The 22,814-nt window shown below is 43.3% G+C and overlaps 1 protein-coding gene across 17 annotated transcripts in view; it reads right to left on the bottom strand.

Moving 5' to 3' along the window:
- Positions 1 to 324: 324 nt before the first annotated feature.
- The window catches only part of LRRC56 (leucine rich repeat containing 56), a 77,886-nt gene continuing 55,396 nt past the window's right edge, over positions 325 to 22,814 (bottom strand). For all 17 annotated transcript variants that reach the window (XM_072038934.1, XM_013097064.5, XM_021270568.4 and 14 more), the window contains 9 exons: positions 14,504 to 14,600; positions 13,925 to 14,122; positions 10,271 to 10,448; positions 8,296 to 8,496; positions 7,228 to 7,292; positions 5,785 to 5,915; positions 4,845 to 5,023; positions 2,413 to 2,794; positions 325 to 1,652 (listed from right to left, as the gene is read on the bottom strand). In XM_072038934.1, coding sequence (XP_071895035.1) covers positions 1,460 to 1,652; positions 2,413 to 2,794; positions 4,845 to 5,023; positions 5,785 to 5,915; positions 7,228 to 7,292; positions 8,296 to 8,496; positions 10,271 to 10,448; positions 13,925 to 14,122; positions 14,504 to 14,600 — 1,624 coding nt within the window. In that variant the 3' untranslated portion in view covers positions 325 to 1,459. The remainder of the gene's footprint in view (positions 1,653 to 2,412; positions 2,795 to 4,844; positions 5,024 to 5,784; positions 5,916 to 7,227; positions 7,293 to 8,295; positions 8,497 to 10,270; positions 10,449 to 13,924; positions 14,123 to 14,503; positions 14,601 to 22,814) is intronic.

Here is a 22,814-nt window from a genome sequence, read left to right as displayed (position 1 = left end):
GGTCATGGCCAGTGACACTGGCAAAGAGTCAATTTTAGTAGCCAGTTTAATGACACAGGCACCGTTGTTGGGCAACATCTGGCTGGAAGTCCTGCCTGCATCCATAGTGTTTCACAGAATGACGTGCCACGGAGTTTTTAAGGCTTTTTGGTGTATAATTCCCTCTGGTGCCCACCAAAACCAGGCAAACTAGTGTCTAGCCACAGACTATTTTGTATGAGAAAGTGGTGCAACTAGCACCACAACAAGCTGAAGGTTTGGGGCTCTCTCTGCCATTTCATTCCTTTCCTTTAAGCTGACCGGTAGAAAGAAGACATAAAACAATTAATTAACTCATCATGTAATTACTGTTTTATCGAGTGATTAAAAATATATATCTAACATGGTAATTTAAACTATAAAAAACGTGATGATGTTTGGTTTCAGACTGCAACTTCAATGAAGTTGCATGCCCCAGACATTTGGATCAGCATTTCAGTCTGCAGCCACTAAAACAGCTGTTCTGAATCTCACCCAAATATAAAGTAAATGCCCTATTGAAAAACAAGAGATCATTTCCTTACTCTCCTGCCTCATCTTTGCTGCTGCATTATTTAAAATTACTCGGTCATATGGAATCGGAAAGGCTATTTGACCTGAAGAACTGGAGGTGAGACACCTGAGTGCACACAGAGGAGGCTCTGACATGGCGCAGCCTGCTCGCAGAGGTCAGCACCACTTATGAGATTCTGGTGTGCAATGCCTATCCACAGTAAATGAGAGAAGTCCTTCCAGGCAGCTGTGGAGCAAATAAACATGTTAACAGAGCAACGAGTCACTTCTTCAGCATTTGGTTCCACAGCAATGCAAGGAGACCGAATGGGCTAAGCTCTGAAACCACCCGGCCTTCTCGGGCTCTTCCTGTCCTGGGGATGTGGGCATTGTGTCTCTCCCCTGCAACACACTCAGGTCAAGGATTCCTCTTGAACCCTTGGCTTTGTCCCTAAATACTGAGGACAATGGGGCTGCTTCTAAGCCAGGCTGGCGTGTGTGATAGGAAATGCCCCATGTCCCTCACCTCCTCCAGCCCACTCTGGAAATTGCAGGCTCTAAGCCCTGTCTGGTTTAGTGTCACTGCCTCACTCACCGAGCAGGGCATGATGCAGAGGAGAGGAAATATGTTAAGCCTTGTTCTGTTTTAGTGCATGAACTCTGCAAAAATAACCATGTTTTCTGTAATAAGAGGTTGATTAGCTCTTATGTTGATCAGCAGGTGCTCTTTAAAGAAAGCACTTCTGGACCAGCTGTAGCCTTAATTGAGGCAAATCATAGCATTTGTTTAAACTGCTCTACTTGCACAGCTCTGCTTTTAGCTTGCAGAAACAGCTGAAAGACAGCATCGATCCTTCAAGTGTAAGGACTGCACGCAGTGATTGAAGATCATGCTCTGTAAATGGCTCCAACACACCCAGGCTATCTTCTAGGACTGGGGACCCTTGCTCCGAGACGTTGTCGAGACAGCAGGTCTGTCTGGCAACTTCTGCAGCGTGGCCCTAGCAGTTGGGGGCCAAACTGCATTTGCTGGTCCAAACTTCTTTGAGGCTTTTGTTGCTGAGCGAAGAACTGGCAGGTGATGGTTGATCACTGTGGGGGGACTCTTGTCCATGACAGGCCTGAGAAAAACAGAGAAAATCACCACAGTGAAATTGCACTCCAGGGCTGGATGTCTGCATTCTCCCCATAGGCTCTGAAGTCTCCCACTCTGAAAACAGAACCAAAAGCTGCCAGGCCCAGGATCCACACAAGGCACAGCAGCTTTGCACACAAGGCACGTGCTCCGTGTGCGTACTGTGTTGTAATAGCTATGTTCACTTAGAAATCAAGGTGTCATAACTCTTCAGGTTTAGTTCTTTGAAGAAGCAATATGATGTTAATCTTACAGTAAAAGGGTCAAGAAATAACCATGTTTTGGTGCATGTGACACTTATCTAATGCCTACTTTATTTTTCAAAGTGCTTTCTAGCATGAATTGATGTAAATCACAAGGGGAAAAATCACAGTGGAACATTAGGAACTCACTCTGGGATTTATCCAGGGAGTCTTGAACAAGTACCACTAAAAAGCTCTGCCACAGACATAGATAACAGCCCTGCACTGCGAACATGAGAGTGGAGCAGAAAGGACACAGGAAAATTCTGGGACGTTTTTCAAGAAAATACAAAACTCAAGTGCTCAAGCTATAAGTAGCATGAGAAAATGTTTCGTTTTGCTTTAGAAGGATGAAGATAAATGCCAGCACAAATAAAAGGAGTTCTTTTTACAGAACAGGCAGGGGACTCTGGAGCCAGCACAGAATTCTGCTTCTTCCTGCCATGGAGCCCCTTCTATTTTCACTAGACATCCTGCAGGCAGAGCTGCCAGCAGCACGCATACCTGATGCTTGTTGATCCAACAGCTGCTGGTCCTGAAATAGGTCTCTGCCTGCCCGTGCTCCCATCAGGCTGGTGCTCTCCTCGAGATCCGCAGGGTGAAGGCTCATGTGCTGCTGGCACACTGTGCAGGCTCAGGAGAGCAAGTTCCTCGCCCAGAGGCTGGGCTGAAGTTTCTTTCCTATCCCTTGTCTGGCATTGCTGTGTCCACTGCCTGTCCTCCTCTTGGCTGGGCAGTTTTAGGCACCTTACCCTGTGGTTCCTCGTTTTCCAGCATCTTGCTGCAACACCCCTTAGAGAGGCAGGCGAAGGGCTTTTCGGCGGAGATGGAATTAGACAATGGCTCAGGCTGGAGGACGCTGTGCCTTCCTGAGCATGTGATGAATCTGAAACATGGCAGGGAAACGCAGCAATTTACCAGCTTGTCTCACTCCTCAATGGCTGACCCAGTTAATGAAAGGGTCTGAGATTCTGTTCAGATTTTAACCCATCTAATCCTCAGGTGAAATACACAGAAGAAAAATTGTATTGGTGATGTATGAAGAGAACGTGCAGGCATATATGCTTAAAACCATTCTGTACATAGCAGGGATCCAATTGCTCTTGTCTATTAAAAGAACCAACTGTACCTAATTACCCGATGTGCAGAGTCTGGGGCAGGAACACAATCCAAAGAATGTGCCACCAAAACCCAGGCACAAAAAATTCATCTTTCTAACTTTTAACTGACTGACACGTATTTTACTGTTTAGGTAACTATATAAATCTGACATAAATTTTTCACTGAACGGTTTCTGTCACACTGTATGATTTTAAAATGCCTGAAGTTGATGGTGTTTTTTGTTTGTTTTTAAGTAAAGATGTTCTAAAAGACCAGTATGCCTGACTCAAGGGCCTGAAATAACACTCACTGACTTCCAAAGTGAGCAGATTATATAGATCTGATGCTGCATACACTTTTAAATAGGACTGGTTTTGCTCAGATGACTTGTCCTTTCCTGGTCAGGATTATTTCCAGCAAGAAGCTCCGCTGTCAGAAAATCACACTGGGTAGGGGACACTTCTAAAGTTCAGTGCTGAGACATTTAAATACCTCTCCAAACCTTGAAATATATTTTCAAATCGCAGAGGTTAAGCGTGTGTTTAACTGCCTTGCTGAACAGTCAGTCAGCCACTAATCTTGTACCATGTATATGCTCTGCAAAACATACACATCTATAAATGCTTGTGATTATCTTGTATGAACCTTGGTTTTTATGGCCAGTTGCTTGTGATCTGGGTGACCCCCCACCCCCAGGTGATACTAGATTTGAAACCACTCAATCTCATAACCAAATCCCAACAGATCTCAACGCCCACATCTTAGCCCATCCATTCACTTTTATGGTCCTAAGGGATATGACACGGGCACACAGAGGTACTTTGGGCATTGTCTATTAAATCTAAAAAGATGATGAGATCATAATAAATCATACTCAATCTGAAGAAATCTAAAGAGGTCACAAGATCATAGTTTAAGACTTTTGTGGTCACAGGACAAGAGGACATTCATTTGAATTTTTCTAAACAGCTGCTGTTCTTGTTAAGGAGTTAAGTTAAGGTCTTGTTAAGTTATAATTCACCTTACCTTTTATACAGAGAGCCTTTGTATAATTTAATTATTTTACTAATTACGATGCTTACATTTTTTCCAAAACTATTATCTTTTTCCAATTCTTTATTGATACATTTTGCTCATATAAGAAACGTAAACCCCAAATTCATGTGCTAATACTTATTGAAGCAAAAATGTGGTTATTAACAATAGAAATAAATTTAAGTCATACTTTTGCAATCTCTTCTACCTGATATGTATTTGGAATAACCATTATTAATGTTTCTAATAGCCTTGAATACGATATTCAACAATCCTGCTTTCATCCATCTAACTGCAATTCCAGAGAGGTCTTTGGCTTTTTTCCTGAGTAAAAGAGCACATTTCATTTTTAATCTCTTGCCTGAACATCTTCCCAGAATCCCCAGCCGTGTGGTTGAACCTTAATCATCAGCTCAGCCATGATTTGCATCGGTGCCAACTGGGGTAAGACATAGCTCATTTGGAACAACGGTGTTTTATACTAACCTGAGACTGCCACAAATCAACTACACAAGGTAAAAGACAAAGGCATGTCCTTCCTCTAGATTGGATGCTAAGCTGGTAGAAGATCAAGTTTATTTCCCTTAATTCTGTGCTGAAATATACCAACTGATGGGCGGTCACCATGTCCTGCTTAGACAACAGAACGGCTTACTCAGGGTCTGGCTCTACAATAGGGTTTCCAAACTGCTCTCTACAGCATGGATGCCAGATCTCAGAAAACACTGCAGGTACTGATAAATCTACCTGTGAACAGTTAGCAGCACTTGTCACTACACAATGCCAACCCTTCCCAATACCTGAAGACGACTGTGAGACACAGGAGTGGCAGGAAGAATCAATGAGGTCCTCATCAGAAGTCTCCCTCAACTCTTCCTCACTGCTGGCAGCCAGGCTGAAGGCTTCATTCTCTTCCTCATCACTAACAGTTATCTTCACTGCTCGGTCAGCCTTGTCTTGCTGACCTGTTTGCGGACACCTGGACAACATTGAGTAAGCATTACACATCTAGTTAGCCTTTGAGTTGAGCCTTTGAGAATATGCAGCAAGCTAAGTGCAGCTTGGGGTAGCCACACAGGCAAATGCTAAGACTGTGGATTTAGTCACCCACAGTGATTGGGCACTTACCTGGAGATCTGGAAAATCAGTCTAAATGGATCAGGCATGTAAGCTGCCTATGACTGAAGTTAACCTGAAGCATCCTGAAGTTAACCAAGTGAAATGGGGCAGTACTAGGATGTGAATTAAGTTCAGAGAAACAAAGTGATCTTTACGTCTAAAACAACTATCATCTGTCTATGTGATGGGGGAATCTCAGCATGGTGTTATTTTCCTTTCAGCCTTCCATTTGATCAGGCTGGTGTGACGCTTTTGAAAATCCTCATGTGCTTTCATTTTTATTTTTTTTTTCACTGTCAGAATGAAAACACTGACAGGACCAATAATATCTTACTTGTTATGAGAAGTCATTCCCTATACTCTCTAAGCAAGCAAGCCCACCCTATATGTGCTGAGAGGACAGAACCTCCCCAAGGTTTCTTTTTCCTTTCCCCATCCCATAAACCTCTCAGGAGGGGTACCACCATAAGGATTTCCATCCCTGTCTGCAGGGAAGGGAAGGCAGAAGATGAGGGGCTATCCCATGAAACTGCCACCAGGTGGCCAAAGAGCTTATTTTATTTTACAGCAGAAAGTGAATCCCTGGTCTATTGCATAACAAGAATTCTCCCACACTCTCACCGCTTATGCTGTTCTCTCCATACTCTCAGCTCAGAAAAGACATCCTTCTGGCTCAGATCTTCTCCTCCTACAGAGACATAAGGGTTTTCCATCTTCAGACTGCACTGTTTCAAGGGGCTCACTGCAGGTGGCTGAAAAATGACAGAAGTAGTCTTGATAACCTCAGAAACTTTCTCTGGCTCAGTTTCTGGACTTTGTATTTCGGAAGGCGTCTGTATGCTGTTCCTCCGGAGTGCTGAGATCACCCCTCACCTCTTCTATTTTAAAGCCTCATGGCTGCCCTGTACACTGGTATAGTTCTGGGAGCTCAGCAGGAGGAAACCAGGGTGGAAGGAACAAATAGGTTTGATTTATATCCCTCTGGCAGATTATTCTCCTGTAAACAAGTGTAAGCCTGCAGCATCTATGCCAATGAGCATATTAAGACCAGTACTGCAGATACTGCACCACTCAGCATATGGCTGCAGTCTCCTTTCACATCCCAGCTTACAACACACTGTAATTCAATCAGATGTTCACTTTTGCTTCAGAAAAGCTTCCAGTGTTTGGGCAGTGGCAGCAGAGAGAAAGGGAGGGCTGCATTTTTTCCAGCGGTTCTTTAACATCTGTTGTCAGCATTAAGAGAAGCTGCAGACAGAGCAGAGATGCAGGTGTCCTGTACATGCCGTTTCCCTGATTTAGCACAGCCTGTTTGAACTTATGCACATGTGGCCGTGCTGTACTGAACCTCAGGGACCATAAAAGCTAATCATGGTGAGCCAGACTGCCCACCCTTAATCCCACGGGTGTTTTCTCACTAAGTTACTGGCCCGCTGACACGAACAGGCTGACCTGCAGGGCCACAGCACTACCCCATGGCTGAGAACAACAAACTTGGGCTTGATATTTATTTAATCAACAGCGCCAACCTTTTAGGCCTGACTACCAACATCAAACTCCTGAAAAATCTTTTGCTAAACAGCTGTTGTAGAAATACCACCAAAATTCACAACTCTGCCTTGTGCTTTGACCAGCCAGGATGGCATAAATGACTTCTGTCTGCTAATTGCCTTATTCTTTATTTGGGAGCTCACGGCACGTATGTGAGGGAGCACAGACTGGGGTTGTGTCCAGACCAAATACTTGTTGAAAACAAATTAATGAAGTCTGAACTCCATGGCCAAAGTGGTCCCATGTGCTTTCACAGCTCTTTACCATCCCACCTCAGCAGGGACTAGCACGTGTGCACAGAGGCTTTGTAACATCAGGGCAAAAGATTCTGCACCCTCTTCAAGCACAATTCCCTTTTTTTTGTGGGGGGGGAGTTGAGGGGAGCAGGTGTTGGAGGTTGGACTGTACATGAGAGTAAGCCACCAGAAATCACAGTTGAAACTCAATTTATCATGGAATTTATGTGGGTGAGCTGGCAGGAATGTGAAGTGTACATGTACAAGAAAAACATACACCTAGCTTCTGCCTCCTTGCACGAAGGGCCTTGACGGGGTTCCCACAAATAACTTGGCTGAGTCCTAAGAAAAAAAAAAAAAAAAAGGAAAAAAGAAAATATTTTACTCCGGTGTTTAGCAAAATGTGCTGTCTTTGAAACCAATCAGCATAATTTCCTACATACAGGGGAGATGTAATAATTCAGGATGTAGGTTCACAGTGCCAGCTTACATGGCCTGATGCTAAGAGGCGGTTTCTCTGTTTCCTTCTGCTCCTACCTTGCCTCCTCCGCTGTGCTGGTGCAAACACTGGTGTGGTCACATGGGAAGTAAGATCAGGAAACAGAGCCAGAATAAAACAGAGTATGTATTTTTTTGTTTTGCTGGGTTATTTTTCAGCCAGATCTTGAGCAGGATCAGGTTCCCCATGTGGCTATGCAGAGACAATTCTTTATCTAGCCTGTAGATCAGGTATGTGAAGTCAAGGAACCGACTCCTCTCACTGACCCAACCCTGGAAACCCAAAAGAAAGGGGTGATTGATGGCAGTGCCCCTGCCACACTGAGAGCCTGCGGTACACACACCACACCTTTCAGTATGTAATCCACTGGGGAGCTAACGTGCCTCACCATGCCTTTCTAGAGGACTATACTGCATGGACCACATCACAACGACTGAACAAGATGAGCCCACATTTATTCACGTAAGCTACACTTAAGTGAGCCCCATCAAGGCTGATAGGTCATTTAAAGGACTGAGCAGGACAGCTTTTGTGAAGGTGTGAGAGCAGAGCGTTTCACCAAAGGGAACTTCAGCAAGGGTGCACCACTGCAGCACGTGGCTGTCACGAAAGACATGATGTATGGGAAGGGGGAAGCCCAGATAACTTGCACCTTCTGCAGCAGGGGAAAGTAAAGGAAAGCCCACGCTAGAGCAGGTAAGTGCCATGGAAGAAAACATGCGCCGAACCTGATGTAGCAGTTGCATGGGTGGGTGTTATTCAAAGCACCCAGGCTTTCATCAGCAATAATAACATTCACAAGGAGGTGGAGGTGTGGGAAAGTACAGGATTAAAAAATTATATTACCATATGTCAAATCACTGGAGTCATCTTCTGGAAACAGATCTTCAGCAACCATCGGATCTGAAAGAAGAGAGCCACCATACAACAGGGGGGCATTGCTACATCTTCCTGCACTTGCAGACCACTGAGCAGTTCCAGGGCTGGAAGCTGAGGGAGGTCTTGGGCTGGATCCAGACTGCTTTGCCACAGCCCCAAGACATGGACCTAAGGGAGAGGTTTCAGCAGTGTAAGCAGGCTGTAAACCACACCATCATTGCACGCTGCCAATGCAGTGTCTAGGGCAGGAATAAGCTGCCCCTCATTGCTGCCCAAGGCACCCCTGGCCCCAGGGAATGACTACAGGCTTGCCACAGGTACAGTCCAAGCCTTAAAACACTTTCCTTAATGCACAGACACCATGCAGGTGGTGACAGCCACCTTCCCAGGGCTGTTAGTCAACCAGGGCAAACCACGTGCCATGACTTATGGAAATCTGGGAATTGCAGTGACAGATTTTTCCAGTATCATCTCACACACTTCTCCAGCACAGAAAGAAAGGTGCTAATTTAGTTTCATAATGGTACAGGGCAGGATGAATTACACAACAGCTAGTGGAGGTAGAGCTGTGAGCTCCTACCTGCCCAACGGCCTGCTGTCCTGGGAGCAGAGTACAGCTGCACCAGCAGCGTGTGCAGCCACCAATTTATAGGAGAACAAATTTCATTTCAGTGCCTAGATGAATAGCTTGCTCTTTAAAATGTCGAGCATCTACCAGCTCCACAGCGGAGCAATCAGCACTGTAATAATATGGCCATTTCATTAGGAGCTCAGTGTTAGAGGCCTTCCAAATACCTCGTTGCTCACACAAAGCCATGAAGCACACAGCATATGCAGAGTACCTGAGTCAACGTTGCTATAGGAAAGAAGACAATATGGGGATGCTTGAACCTGACCATGTGAACTCATCAGTTTATAGCTGAAGGCAAAAACGTAAGTCTGGCTACACTAGAAAACAATATGAATTCAAAATGTTGTGCTCGTTCCCCACTGTTTCTCTCAGTCTACTTTGTTAACTAGTTCTCTGAACCATAGCTGATGCTGCCAAAGCAGGATCACTCAGGGATCAAATTTTAATGGATTTTTTCACTACCATAACTACTACTACATCTAATGATTTGGACCTACAGGGATTAAATAAATGACAAACATATGTACTTATTCCAAAACAAACTAAATTTTTAATGGAGTACAGTTGGCAGGCATACCTCAGCCGTGGGGGCTGGGAAGCTAACTGCATTGCCCACACTAATGGGAAGCAACAGGAGCAGTTATAGGAAATACTTTGTAATATTTAATGGAATGTGGTAAAGTGCATGCAGCACGATATGTAAAAGCACAGACATTTGAACTATAACCGAGGCTACAGGCAAAGGGACAACAGATTTATTTTCAAACCATTTACTCTGTCCTAATGAATGTAATGGACTTAATCACAAAGGCAAAGAAAATGGAATAGATGTATTGCAAGACCACACAATCACAGTTGCTAGGATGTTGCTACCATTAAGGCGTGGTGACCAAATTGCCTTTCCTATTATTAAATTGGAGTAGGATATCCTGCTACATCCACACGACATGGGATTGACTGCTACCATAGAAAGGGCTGAGAACAGCTGTTGATGAAACATTTTCCAAGCTTTGCTTCTTCTGATCATGCCGAATGAATGCTAAGCACAGACTCCCAGTTACTGCTGCATTCACTTGATGCTTTACAAGTCGTTTGCATTTCTCTGATCTTAGTGGCCAGCTTTGGACAGCTTTCATTTAAATCTGCACCGTACTGAATCCCAGCTTCCCCACCTCCCAAGTGAAGAAGACAAAGTTCTTTGTCCCTTCTCTATAATTTAGCTTTGGCTCTGAAGAGGCCAGCTTGCTCTCCATCTTTCTTTTTCACACATCATAACCTGAAAAATGAACCTTGATAGGAAATCTGACGTACCCAACCATGAAATGTCTCTGGCTAAACCAGCTTCCTTGATGGATTCCTTGATGATTAGCCAGTCCTCATTCATCTTCTTGGAAGGAGGGATAGCAGTCTGGCTTGCTGGTATTTCATCCAAATACTCCAGGTGGGGAATGAGCTTTTTCACTTCAGCTCTGTAATTATAACCTGGCTCCTGTAGAAATTGAGAAAGTGGTCACTTGAACAGCTCTGACTGTCCTTCAGAAGCATGACGGTGTTCAATTTGTATGACTACTGTATAACCTGAAATACTTCTATGAAGTAAACCTACTTGCCTCATTCAACTAAAATAAATACCATCAGGAGTTTCATTTCACTGTGCTTTCTCCTCACATGATTTCTGATCAAATTGATCATGAACATGTTCTGAGTGCAAACATATTCCTCCTGCCCAAACGCCTCTCTGCCGTTCATGTGTTGATGACTTTGGTCTTTATCTTTGTTACATTATATGCATGCTACAAAAATGAAGGCAGCCACTGATGGGAAAGCCTGGGCATCCTCAGCATTTGTCCAGCCTCTTTGCCTGGTTCTGTGATTCTCTGGTTGTTGCATCAACAGTGAGGTTACAGCAATACTGAAAAAGACAGGTTATGGGTGCAGCTATGCTTGCTGATGGGTAAAGGTATGGTGCACTGAATGAACTACGCTGACTTTCTGGGGCACTCCTCAGGGTACCCATACATGATTTTATACATCATTAGAAGAGATTACTTACTTCTAACCATACTTTCTTCTGCAAGAGGTTGCATGCCAATAGCAGGTGCACAAAAGGCTAAAACAAACTGCTTTGGGGTTGCTTTTCAGTGTGCTGGAAGAACAACACGGTCACACCCAATGCACGTGGGCTCACTGTGACACCTAAAGGGTGAAGCGCAGATGCAGCTCCCTTCTGCTCGTGACATTGAATAAAAATATTCATGAACATGTGACAATGCTTGGGACCTGTAGGCAACAAGATCAATGAAGAACAGCGACAATTGTTCCCAGAGCACATTGTGAACTGGGCTGTTCTGGTGGATGCCGGCAGTGGAAAGGCATCTCCACGTGGCACTTTCTTCTTTGGGAAAACTTAGCAGTACCTCAGGGCAGACTGGGTTGTGATGCTTTGCAATGGAAATACTGCAATGGAAAATTGTCTCAGATTACAAATGGCAACAATGATGGTGATCTCATACATTTCCTACTCAAATAAGCATAAAGCAAGAGCGCATCGCTAGTGGCAGAATATGAATGGGTGGCTTCCCTGAAAGTGATCAGCTACCTATAAAGCAATTGCTTTATTCAAACAAATGTTATGCTTTTCGTGACATTACGAGCAATATTAGAAAACTCCAGACAGCTAAGTCCTCCTTCAACACGGAGCCATTATAAACAGAAATCTTTCAGTGGTAGCTGGATGGCTGTACACTCCCTCCCTCCCTCCCTCCCTCCCTCCCAAAATGCAGCACCAAGGCTGGCAGAGGGAACTCACCAAATAAAGCGTGTAATTGTTGTTGTTAAGAGGCAGACACTGAACTCCTCTAACTGAGCCTTTAATCTTAATTTAGAAAATGAGTCAACCCATCGCCATGTTACCACGTACCACATGTACTCTGAACAGAGCCTGGGCTAGAGCCAATTTATAGCCATGTCCTGTTTGAGAGCAGCATCATGTTACGCTCATGGTACATTACTGCAACAGAGGCTGCAAAATTTATCATCAGGTTGTTGCTTTTGGTTTAGATAACAGAGGAAGATGAGCTCATCTGAAAATCAAATTACAGAGAGCAAACAGGCAGTCTGAAGAAAGAGCAGTAAATCTAGCTGGACCATTCTGTAGATGAGAAGTAAATAAATAGGAGAGCTTTTACAGAGCCGTAGCAAGAGCCACACTACAACAAGGAGATCGAGGAATGAAAATTGGCCATCTAGGGCACACCAAAGTGAGTCTGTATCTACTCTTTTCTATATTTAGGTGACTTTTTTATACCCTGAAGAAATGCAAACAGTGTCGGATGAAACCAAGAAAGTGGCAATGCCCAACAAGATGCGCTAGGCAGTCAGGGACAGAGCCAGCTTTGTAACCACCCGAGAGCAGAGCAGCTTCCCAACATGTGGGAGTCCACAGTTAACTTACACTCTGTAAAACGTACTATTGTGCAGAGTCTCTCATCAAATTCTGGCTGGCATTTGAATGCAACAGATTGCATAGAAGTAGAGGCAACCATTTAGCGCAGGTTAATGCAACAAGGCACACCACAACGTAACGCTCCTCTTTCAGCTCCCATTACATGACAACGTGCTGCAGCAGCTCACAGACTGATTTCCTCAGCTAAACAAATCACAGGCAATATGACATTATGATAACTAAAGCCCTACCTTCTGCTGCTTTTATTGAGGAATGTGATCAAGACAGTAGTTCCATCTCAAAAATACTAACAACTTATGAATCTAAAAAAAATGTGGAGATTTAAAATATGTACCTATCTACTACATGATTGAGTTTTAGTGATAGCACCTCAGTTTTCAAGACTAAGTCCAGGACAAGTCTTGGACACCAAACCCCTCCTTTTCTGAAAATTAATGGTATGGAAACAATTCCTTTGAAATGCACAGGGCAGATATATAACATGGTACGTTGGAGACACAGCCCCAGCTCCTGCTCTGCTTTCCCCTGCATTATCAGCTCTTTATGGTGCCTGTGGGATGTGCCATCCCTAGTGAATGCTGTGCATTACATACCCATGTGTATGCATATGTTCATGACCTTCCAAAAAATCCGGATGAGGGTATATAGCGTGTTGGCTACAAACCATCCTTTGGTATGTATTTGACTGTATGTGACCAAAATGAAGAACAGTCTCTTTTGATCCAGTTTCTCAAATTCTGATTTTCCTCCTGTTACCTTCAGAGTAGATGCCAAGATGTTTGGTTTTATACCCTATGCTATTTTTTCAAAGCAGGGAAAGAGATTAATAAAGCTTTGAGACTGTTCATATAGAACTAGATCTTCCTTACTTTTCTTGTGGAGTATCCTGAAACCCAAAGCAGATCATGTATTACTTGTTTTCATCTCTGTGACACAAATAATCTCATGCTTTTACCAAAATTCCTCTGCAGAACTGATTTTATCACTTCAATATGTATGAGGTGAAATGCTATATTTTTTATCTTCAGGTTTTTATAAAAAGTGTTTTTGATAATTTCATTTTACCATTTTAAGGAAAAGGACAACACGCAATTCCTACAATACAGCTTTTCCCAGTCATTTCAACATCAGCTTCAACTTTTGAGCAGGGTGGTCCTGAAGAACTTGCTGTTGGACAGGGGATCCTCCAGAAGAAATGCAAAAGTCTAAAGAGAGACATCTAATCGAGGCATTATAATTGGCACATCCCCTAAGAAAAACATCAGCTACTCCTTAACCTGTTGTAAAACCCCTACTAACTAGAATGGACCCCTACAGTTTGCGTCCACACCCTACTTGCTCTTCCTTTAAGACTCCTTTTTGCACTGCAAGCTGTGAGAAGAGGTGTTTATTGGCTAAATGATAAACAGCAGGAGTTTGAAAATTGTTCTTGTTTTTTTTTTTGACACTGCTGAACCTCAGCAAAAAATTAATGTAATGTGTACAAACCGTGTTCTCACCTCTGCAGATTCTGCATTTGGCTTCAGACAAATAAGATTACCCTCCACAGTCAGACTCCTCAATTTGCAACAAAGTCCCAAATACTGCATCTGGTTGATGTCCTCAATATTGTTCCCTTCCAGGTCCAAAACCTCAAGGTGATCCAACAAGCTCAGCTGGCTGAGGTCTGAGATGTTGTTATAGGCTATGTAGAGTTCCTTAGCAGAAGTAAACAGAATGCATAAACTCCAGGCTCGCACAAGTAACACTCAAGATTTGCAAAATATTTCAAATACTACATGGCACAGAATGAAATTAGCATGGAAGCGAACATTTTGCAAGTGTGGCTGTTGCCACCTAGGACCAATATGGAAATGAACACTATGCTGCATCAGACATTTTAAGGGTCTGAATGCTACGCCTCAAGTAAAAAAAATATTGTAGCATCTTTTAAATCAACACGTGCAATTCCAGGCATATATTCAAAGTCCTTTAGAAAAACAAAGGGTGAGAAGAGAACAAAGACTGCAATTAAAAAGAGAAGTAACAACTAAAGATAGTTATCGGATCATCATTTGGCAGGACATATCCATACTTACTTTTAGAGAGCTGCAGGAAGAGATCCCATCTAAATCTGAGAGCCCACAACGAGCCATCCACAGCACATGGAGATGGGACAACGTGGTTCCAAGATCCCTTAAGAAGGAAACAATTCAGGCTCTATTTGAATGGACAAAGGAACTCAAGACTTGCTTTATGTTTCCTAAGACTTGGCCGCTGCTTCTTGCTTCAAAACATGTCATTTACAAGAAATCACATTAAGAACTGTCACCTTTTGAAGGTGGAGAATACAACTGTAATTCAAACCTTTCTTCCACAGATATTTTTGTTCTTGTATGCCAATGAGTCCAGTGCCAGTTCCAGTCAGTTCCAGTCCAGTTTGACTCAAAGTCTTCCAAGAGCTAATTCTTTCATTAAGTGAGGTTTGTTTATGCTGGCACCATTTACTCCACGTTTATAACCCAAATATATCTGATCTGACTGCACAGTCATCTCACTCTGTACTTTCATGGAGTTACCTTTCTTGTGTTTTGCAGTTGAAAGGAACAGCACTCTTACCAGATAAGGTTATTTTTCAATCAGCAGAAAATTCTAATTTGCTACATCCTCAGAGAATTTGCAGAAGATAAAACAGTATGGTCGCAGGGGCTCTTCTCATCTTGGAATACACCTACCAGTTCCCTTATTCATATCTCATCACTAGGGGCTGTAGGGAAAGAGAACAACTTTGCACTGCCCTCAGAGAGCCTCTTGCAGCTTTGATGCAGCTTTGCAGCAAAAAAGACTGCATGCTTCGGGGATATTGCACAGGCAGGCAGCCCAAGAGGTCAGGAAGGAGTGCTTTTGCAAGTAGGGACAGAAGTATTATATTATGATCTGTGGTTTTTGTCCACAGTCTGAACACTTAAGTCAGGCTGTCAGGAGAAAGGAGACTGCAGAAGGCAAAATAAAGCATGGCTGCACAAAAAAACAAACATCCCCAGATGCCTGTCTCAGGCACTTTGAAAATACAGGGTTGAAAAAGAGCTTCCAGGATGAAATAAACAGGTCTGGGGGATTTTTGCCCCTCTGCCTTAGGTGGCATGGTTTGTCCACCGGCATTATTCAGATTTATCTCACTTCATCCCTTCCCTACCTGCTACAGGGAGCCCAGACACTGGTGGTGCCTCTGATCGTCTCCTCCCTGGCTGCTGCAGGTTTAAGTAAGCACAACCTGGATATATCGTATAGCATCTTTAAGGATACTTCTGTAGCCTTTGAAGTACAGGCAGGGCTGTGGAGCTAATGATCAAAGCAAGTAAGAAAAAACCTCAGCCATACGACATCTCTCTGTCCAAGGCTGCTCCTTGTTTACCATGGCATCCCCGTATGTCCTCATGTCTCAAGACCTTGTAAAAAGATTTTCCAGAGACCATTTACACTGCATATTTTATAAACAAAACACTGGTCCTAAAGCTTCCTTAAGGAACAGATGCCTCTCAAAGCAATAGTTACAGAAATTTATTATTTGATTTGTAAGCCGTGTGCCTATAATAAGAAAAATTAAATTATAAAAACAGAACCTACCATCAACCAAGGCCAAGACATCAATAAACGCAAATATGGCAGTTACAAGTAATGTGAAGGAAGGGCATTGCTCATTTCATGACCCACTTAAAGCACTGATCAGTTTTTCAATTTTCAGGATCATTTTGGGGCAGAATTGTCTTTCCTGTAAACCACCGGTCATGGGTACATGAAAATGGTCGTTCTTATCTTCAGGTTGTTGAAACAACCCTAACCTTATTATTTTGCACACGGTGTAGTAAGGCATGACAGGGATTTTATTTGTCTTGTACTTCTCATGTGAAGGCGTTTTGCTACAAAAGGAGTTTTTGCTAATATGCTTGTTATTAACATTTTTTTCTGTTAATAAACAGGATGCCAAACCAAAGCAATTTATTAATTCCTACACAGTTTTACACAAGGCCCTGAGAACAAACAGCTATCCCTTCTACTGCTAAAACCTTGATCTCTTAATACATTTTGAAGAAGCAGTCCCCTGCTCCTACTCAGAAGTCCAATGGTCCCAGAGTTGAATCATATTTTTCCATCTGCAAATGGGACAGCTACGGTTTCCAATTCCACTGCCAGCTAGAGATAAATCAAGTGCACATGAACGTGAGCAGTCCCTGTTCATGCTGCCTGCAAAGTCACGCTCAGCACTAGGTTCCCCATGAATTATTAGCTAATGCATCTTCAAGCATTCTCCTACAGCAGATACAACCAGAAAAATACGGTAATTACAATTATTTCTAAAGCACACTTGGCTCACTATGTACAATTCATGCTGCAAGCTGTAGAGCCTCAGATCAATTCCTGTTCATTGACAGGTTACAGCTCTGACTCTCCTGGAGCTAACCTGGGTGCAAATCAGGAGTAGCATGTTTGAGGTTATACTGATCAAAACTGCCCAGACAGAAGAATTAGGGGATATCTCGCAAGTCTTGGGTACCTGGACAAGGCAGAACTCCTGCATGTTGCAAAGCAACCCAGCATTTGATAAGAGGGTTATTAAAAGTGACTGTGTCCCCCCAAGTGACCGTGTGTCTGTCCCCAGGTGTCCCTCCTTCCGTGCTGCCTGTGGCAGAGAGCAGAACTGAGCTTTCTCTCTGCCTAACCCAGACTGCAAACCTTGTGCTGCAAGTTAAAGACAGGAACAAAATTATCCTCACTGACTCTGGGGTTGTGTTAGCCGCTGATGTTTTTGGTTCACTCAGCCAAATTTTGGCCCTGCAGATCTTTGCTGCTGCGCCCATAACGAGTGATCTTCGGTCAGAGGTGCTACAGCAGCACAGTGCACCTGCAAATGTTTTAAGCTGCCAAAAGACTCATTTGGAAGCTGTGTCAATCACACTGCTTTATCAGAAAAAAACTCCCTCTAAATTAATTAATATGGATAACTCCCCCCTGGAGCGTGGCTGCTGTAAGGCTGCAAAGCTAAGCAGCAGCATAAGAAAGAAACCATTGACTGGCACTGACCTTAATGAGACACACCGGAGACAAGACGCTACCTGTGTTGTGTACGGTACAAATGTACCGAAAATGACAGCACCTGCTCCAAAAATAGAGATTAGCAGGAAGAAGATGAAATGCTGTAGAAAGCTTGTGGCAGCACAGGACTGCCCTGGTGATGTGCAAGGCACAGAGAGCACACAGGAGGAACCAGAGGACACTACTGAGGAAACACAGCTCCCATTAATACATTCAACAGGTCACTCAATTCCAAGAGGCGAGCGTCCTACCCTGAGCGATGGGGAAGCTGCTAACTTTACAGAAAGGGCAAGAAATTAATAGGCAAAGCAGCTATAAATCCTGCTCACTTCTGCAATGGTTCACGCAGGGCACTGAAGCGGAGAGGCAGAGCACGGGGTGGGAATGTGCACGTCATATCTCTGGCTGTGATAAACAGAGGGTTACAGTCTCTGAGGTCACCAAGCCAGTGTCCTCCAGAGGAATTACTCCGCACACAGCTACGCATTTGCCTACAGAACGTGCACTGAATACCAAATCACACTTTTAATACCTAAAAGTGCTAAGAAATCAACAAAAGCTCCCCTACTTTCACCTTGAAGCCACGAACTTATAATTATTATTATCATTTTTTTTTTTCATTAAAATGAATAACCAGAAGGGTTTGCAACTGAAGCTCCAGCTATCTCCAGATACTGCTGCTGGGGAGGGAACTCATCAAACAGCTCTGGGTTTCTGCGAGGGTCTTGGCAACACCCTCCCCACTTGTGTGCAACCATGGGATTTTTTTCCCATGAAATGTGATGCTCCCATCCTGTCATCACTCCCCCAAACTGGGGGGAGAGCATAGGGGCAAGGAACAGTTTGGCTGACAACACCTAATAACAGTTTGGGAAATAAGAACATGTTCTTCCATTAATCCAGCATTCTTGTTCTTTAGGGATTGACTCTTTTGAGCCAAAATTCTGCTGGATGGAGAGCAGACCTTGAGAGCCAAATCCTGCTCTTGGTTTCACCATAATAAATCTTGAATAGTTCCACTGAGCTCAGGCTACCCAGTAAACACTTGACAGCACCACCCCGAACAGAACCCAGTCCTGCACAGCCGTCAGCTTCAAGACCATCATTTCTCTTGGAAACTGTTTTATAATCATTCACCTATAAATAAAGCACTAAATCCATTGAACTTGCAAGCAATATCTTAAAACACACACATCTGTTGAATCAATCTGCAGTAGCAATACATCTAAAATTGTGATCCAGGCTGGTATTATTTATTTTCAAAGGTCACTCAGAAAATGAACATGCCGGTGTTCGGAAAGAGTTTAAAAGAGTGACTGAACTACTGTCTTACAAAACTAAGACAAAAAAATCTCTACAGAGATCAAGCTGAATTTATCAAACCGAATAGTGATAACAACGATCCGGCCCATATGTCAGTACACAATGGTTTTGTTGTACTGATAATTCTGACATCAGAAGCAAAAAACTTTCAAAGCCTGGCTGTTCTTTAAATCAGTAACATATGTTCTAATAGGGAGCTTACATAATAGCTTCATTGTACTCCCAAATAGCTGTAAAATACTCGAAATTGTAAAACTGATTGCATGCATGTGTTGCTCTTACTTGATCAAATCCATGACAGCCCCCAGCCCTGCAAGCAGTGCTATGGCCATGTCCTCGTGTCCCTGCAGCCCAACAACCTTCACCTGAACGCAAAGACCTGACTGCAGAGATGCAGGACTGCAGCCTTGCTCGCTTTTGTACTAACTTTTCCAAATTCAAGTAGCAATGTGCTGAGCCCCTTGGCACGGATGCCCTCTGTCTTGCAGCTCGCTGCGCTCAGGTTGCCATTAGCACCTTGTGCTCCCTCGCACAAGGTGCACGGGTAGGGAGCACAGCCTGTCCTTCCTGCCAGGAGCGTGCTTCTGGGCTGAAATGCCAGGGAAATGTAACACCTAATCCTGTGGCCTTGTTCTTCCTTCTGAACTGTAGAGCTTTTTCTCAGTAAGTGTTCCGAACCATGTCAAGACATGCTGTCAGAGACTTCAAAAGCTAAGCAAAAAAAGGACTTGGCCAGGCAATTCTCAATTCATAACCTTAGACACAGAGGAAGGAAGGTGTGTTTTAGTCACCAGGGCTGAAAAGAAAGTCTGCATCTACCAGTGGTCTTTTTAAATGACAACCATCCCGTGAAGTTCTGTTTTCATGACTTTTTTTCCTGGCTATTTTCACACAAATATTTCCCTGTGACTGAAAAGCTCCTGTTGCCCAGGGACTTTGCAGGAGGGTGGGTGTCTCTGTTATCCCATTTTTGGGAGATAACCTTCAAAGGAATAAAGAGCTGTTTTCCACATGGCCTGCAGTGCTGATGGCACTGGCAGCATTTCTCCTAAGAAAAAGATTTCACTGTTTTAATTCAAGGATTATTATTTTTTTTAATTTCAGGTTTGAAAGGGGGATGAAGGTATAACACTTTTAACCTGTGGATCTCTGCCTCACACTTCACAGACAGCAAAACTGATCTCAAGGGAGGAAATGCAACTCCCCTGGTGATGCACAAGTGATAAAACAGGGAGAGCACTCAGGTTTTTACGCTTTGTCCAGCCCAGTACAGTCAGCAACTCTGCCTTCTCAGCTTCGTGGTTGCTCCAAACCGAGACCCAGCTGCCACAGCTTTCATGGGCTTGCTAAAGGACATTGCGATCGTCACGGGGCCACGTGCTTTTGGCCAGCACTTCCCTCTAAAGCAGAAGATCCCAGCCCCTCTGAGCCACATCTCCAGGCTGTTCCTCTCCTCCTGCTTAAGACACTTCCGTACAGTATTGTTTCTTCTCATTGAACTCACTGTGGCAGCTGCAAGATTAAACTTGCAAGTACTTCATCTTCCATGGCAGATTATACCTCCTTTAAGCCCTGTTGAGACCAAAGGACGGAGGTCTTGGAAAACGGCACAGAGCACCAATACACACGTTTCTGGAATGAGTTTCTACTGGGCCCAGGTGTTTACTTCTGTTAAATTTAATATGCATGGCAAAGCAGACTGTAGCTTCAGTTTCAAATGTTTTCATTCTTAGCTGCTGTCATAAAACCCAGAGCAGAGTAACAGGCTTGATCAAAGCTGACGTACCCAGAGTCACAAAGAGCGGTTCTCCAAACCTGTCAATATACACCACGCACAGGAATGATAACAAAATTTTGTGTTAATTGCCTTTTGATCACTAAAATTGCTTGTCAGCCTAGTTACCTGGCTGCATTTTAGCAGGTAGTTCATGGGTAACAATGAACTCTCAGTTGCTTTACCTCAGCTCCCACAGCGTAGAAGCAGTAGGGGTTGCTATGCTGATTATACAGGCCAAGACCTGTCCTTGACCTTCCTTTTCGATATGAAGCTGTGCCACAGAAATGCTGCAGAAACCCAACACACAGCACTATGTCTTACTGGGTGCACTGCACGCCCCACAAGAGCAAGGGAATTTTCAAATAAAGTTCAGACAGGCAGTAAATAAAACTGTCACAGCCCCGTATCAATTGTCCCTCAGTCTAGCCCCAGAGCTACTGCCACTTCCTATAGCTTTGGCAGTCCTCCACTCCCACTGCTGAAAGTTTACACACAAATACTAAAGGATAACGAAACTGTGGTTAAAGAATGAGTTATTTACGTTGCAGGAATGAATCCCACAGCACTTGAAATTTCCTGCATGAATACCTCTGCAGTCCTCCGCAAATTGTGTGCCTGTTTCACGGTACGTTCCAGGTCTGAGCTCAAACGACAGATATATTGCAACTTTGATTTAACGTGGAGCTCATCTTTCAAAATCAAGGCTTGACGCTTTCAATGCTGCGGGTTAAGCAGAAGGAATATTTCATAAAAGACCCAAATCAGCTGATAGATTCACTGCTGTTAAAAATCTTTTTTTGTTAAAACAAAACAAAAAGAACAAGAAAAACAACAAAAAAAAATCTGAGTATCATAAAAGCTGAAATTCTAGATTAGTTGACCACACAGAACTAAAGAATTAGACCAGCTGTGAGATCCTATTCATCTTGTGTCGTGGCAATAGTTAGAGTTTTCACCAGAAGAAAAAAAACATTTGAGATACTGTAGAAATGAGCTGATATGAAAATCCATAGAGAGGATGTAATTTAAAGTTATTTAATTTGAATATACTGGAATGCAGGTTCTTGAGATTATTTAGATCTGGCATGCTTGTACTGCACCAATGACTTTCTGCCATGGCTGCCATTTCTTCTTTGTACCATTTTCCCCTTTTATTTTTTTTTATCTGTTCATACATTCAAGAAGAAGAGAAAAAACACAGAAGCTGGCAAGGAACGGATATGGTTACAGCTTGGGTCTGTGAATGACTGACAAACGCCAGTTGAGCTCCTCCAAATTTCTTCTCTTCTAGCCTCTAATACAGCTGCACTCTTCACTCCAGATTTGTCACAATACACTCCGACATATGTCCTGAGTCTAGGCTTTTTCCTTCAATGATAACTCCAAGGGAGAATTCCTGTGCTTGCGTTGGCCTCCAGATGTCTTACAGCAAGCAAAGGAGATTCAGAAGAGAACCTTGGGGGATGTCACAGTTCACCAAACTGACTGCTGAGGCAGATGAGACCTTATCAGATTTCCTTTCTGAGGACATTACTACAAGACAGAAGCACAATACTTATTTCACAGGAGCCCAATCAGCAATTTGCTGCAGGTGTTTTCTGTGTGTGCAGCAAATGCATTTGTGCACCAATTTGTGCAGCAAAAGCAGGTGCAGATTGGATGTACAGCAAATTCCACGCCAATTCCAGCGAATTCCACAATTTCTACACTAACCTCGAGAAAGGCATTCCTATCGGATGCTATTATGTTTGATTTGGCTGACTTTTGGCTTTGAAGGAAGGAAAAACATGCACCAAAACAGCTGGACAAGAGTCAGGTAGCCCAGAACCTGCCACATTATTCAGAAGTATACACCCACACCATCAATTTTTAGTGGTTCTCTGTTATCTCTCCGGTGAACACAAAGGTTTCCCGACAGGCATATCGATGAATGTTTGCATAAGCTAGTTCACACTGCAAAACCAAGCTGGTATTATTGTTAAGTATGGATGGTAGGAAGTGAAATAATAGTTTAAGAGACAAATTTCACAGAATCACAGAACTGTATCTTGAAGGTCTCCTTCAACCAAAGTGATGCTAGGATTCTTTCAAACTGTGTTGAAATTAACTTTTCTTCTGTACCATTTACTTCACTTGGAAATGCAAAAATGAAAAAAAAAACAAACAACCACAATTCAATATAAGAATGCTCTGAGTGGTATCCAGTACTAACATGT

Source organism: Anas platyrhynchos, chromosome 5, assembly GCF_047663525.1.
Source record: "Anas platyrhynchos isolate ZD024472 breed Pekin duck chromosome 5, IASCAAS_PekinDuck_T2T, whole genome shotgun sequence".
Taxonomy (NCBI): domain Eukaryota; kingdom Metazoa; phylum Chordata; class Aves; order Anseriformes; family Anatidae; genus Anas; species Anas platyrhynchos.
This window is presented reverse-complemented; position numbering and strand designations above follow the sequence as displayed.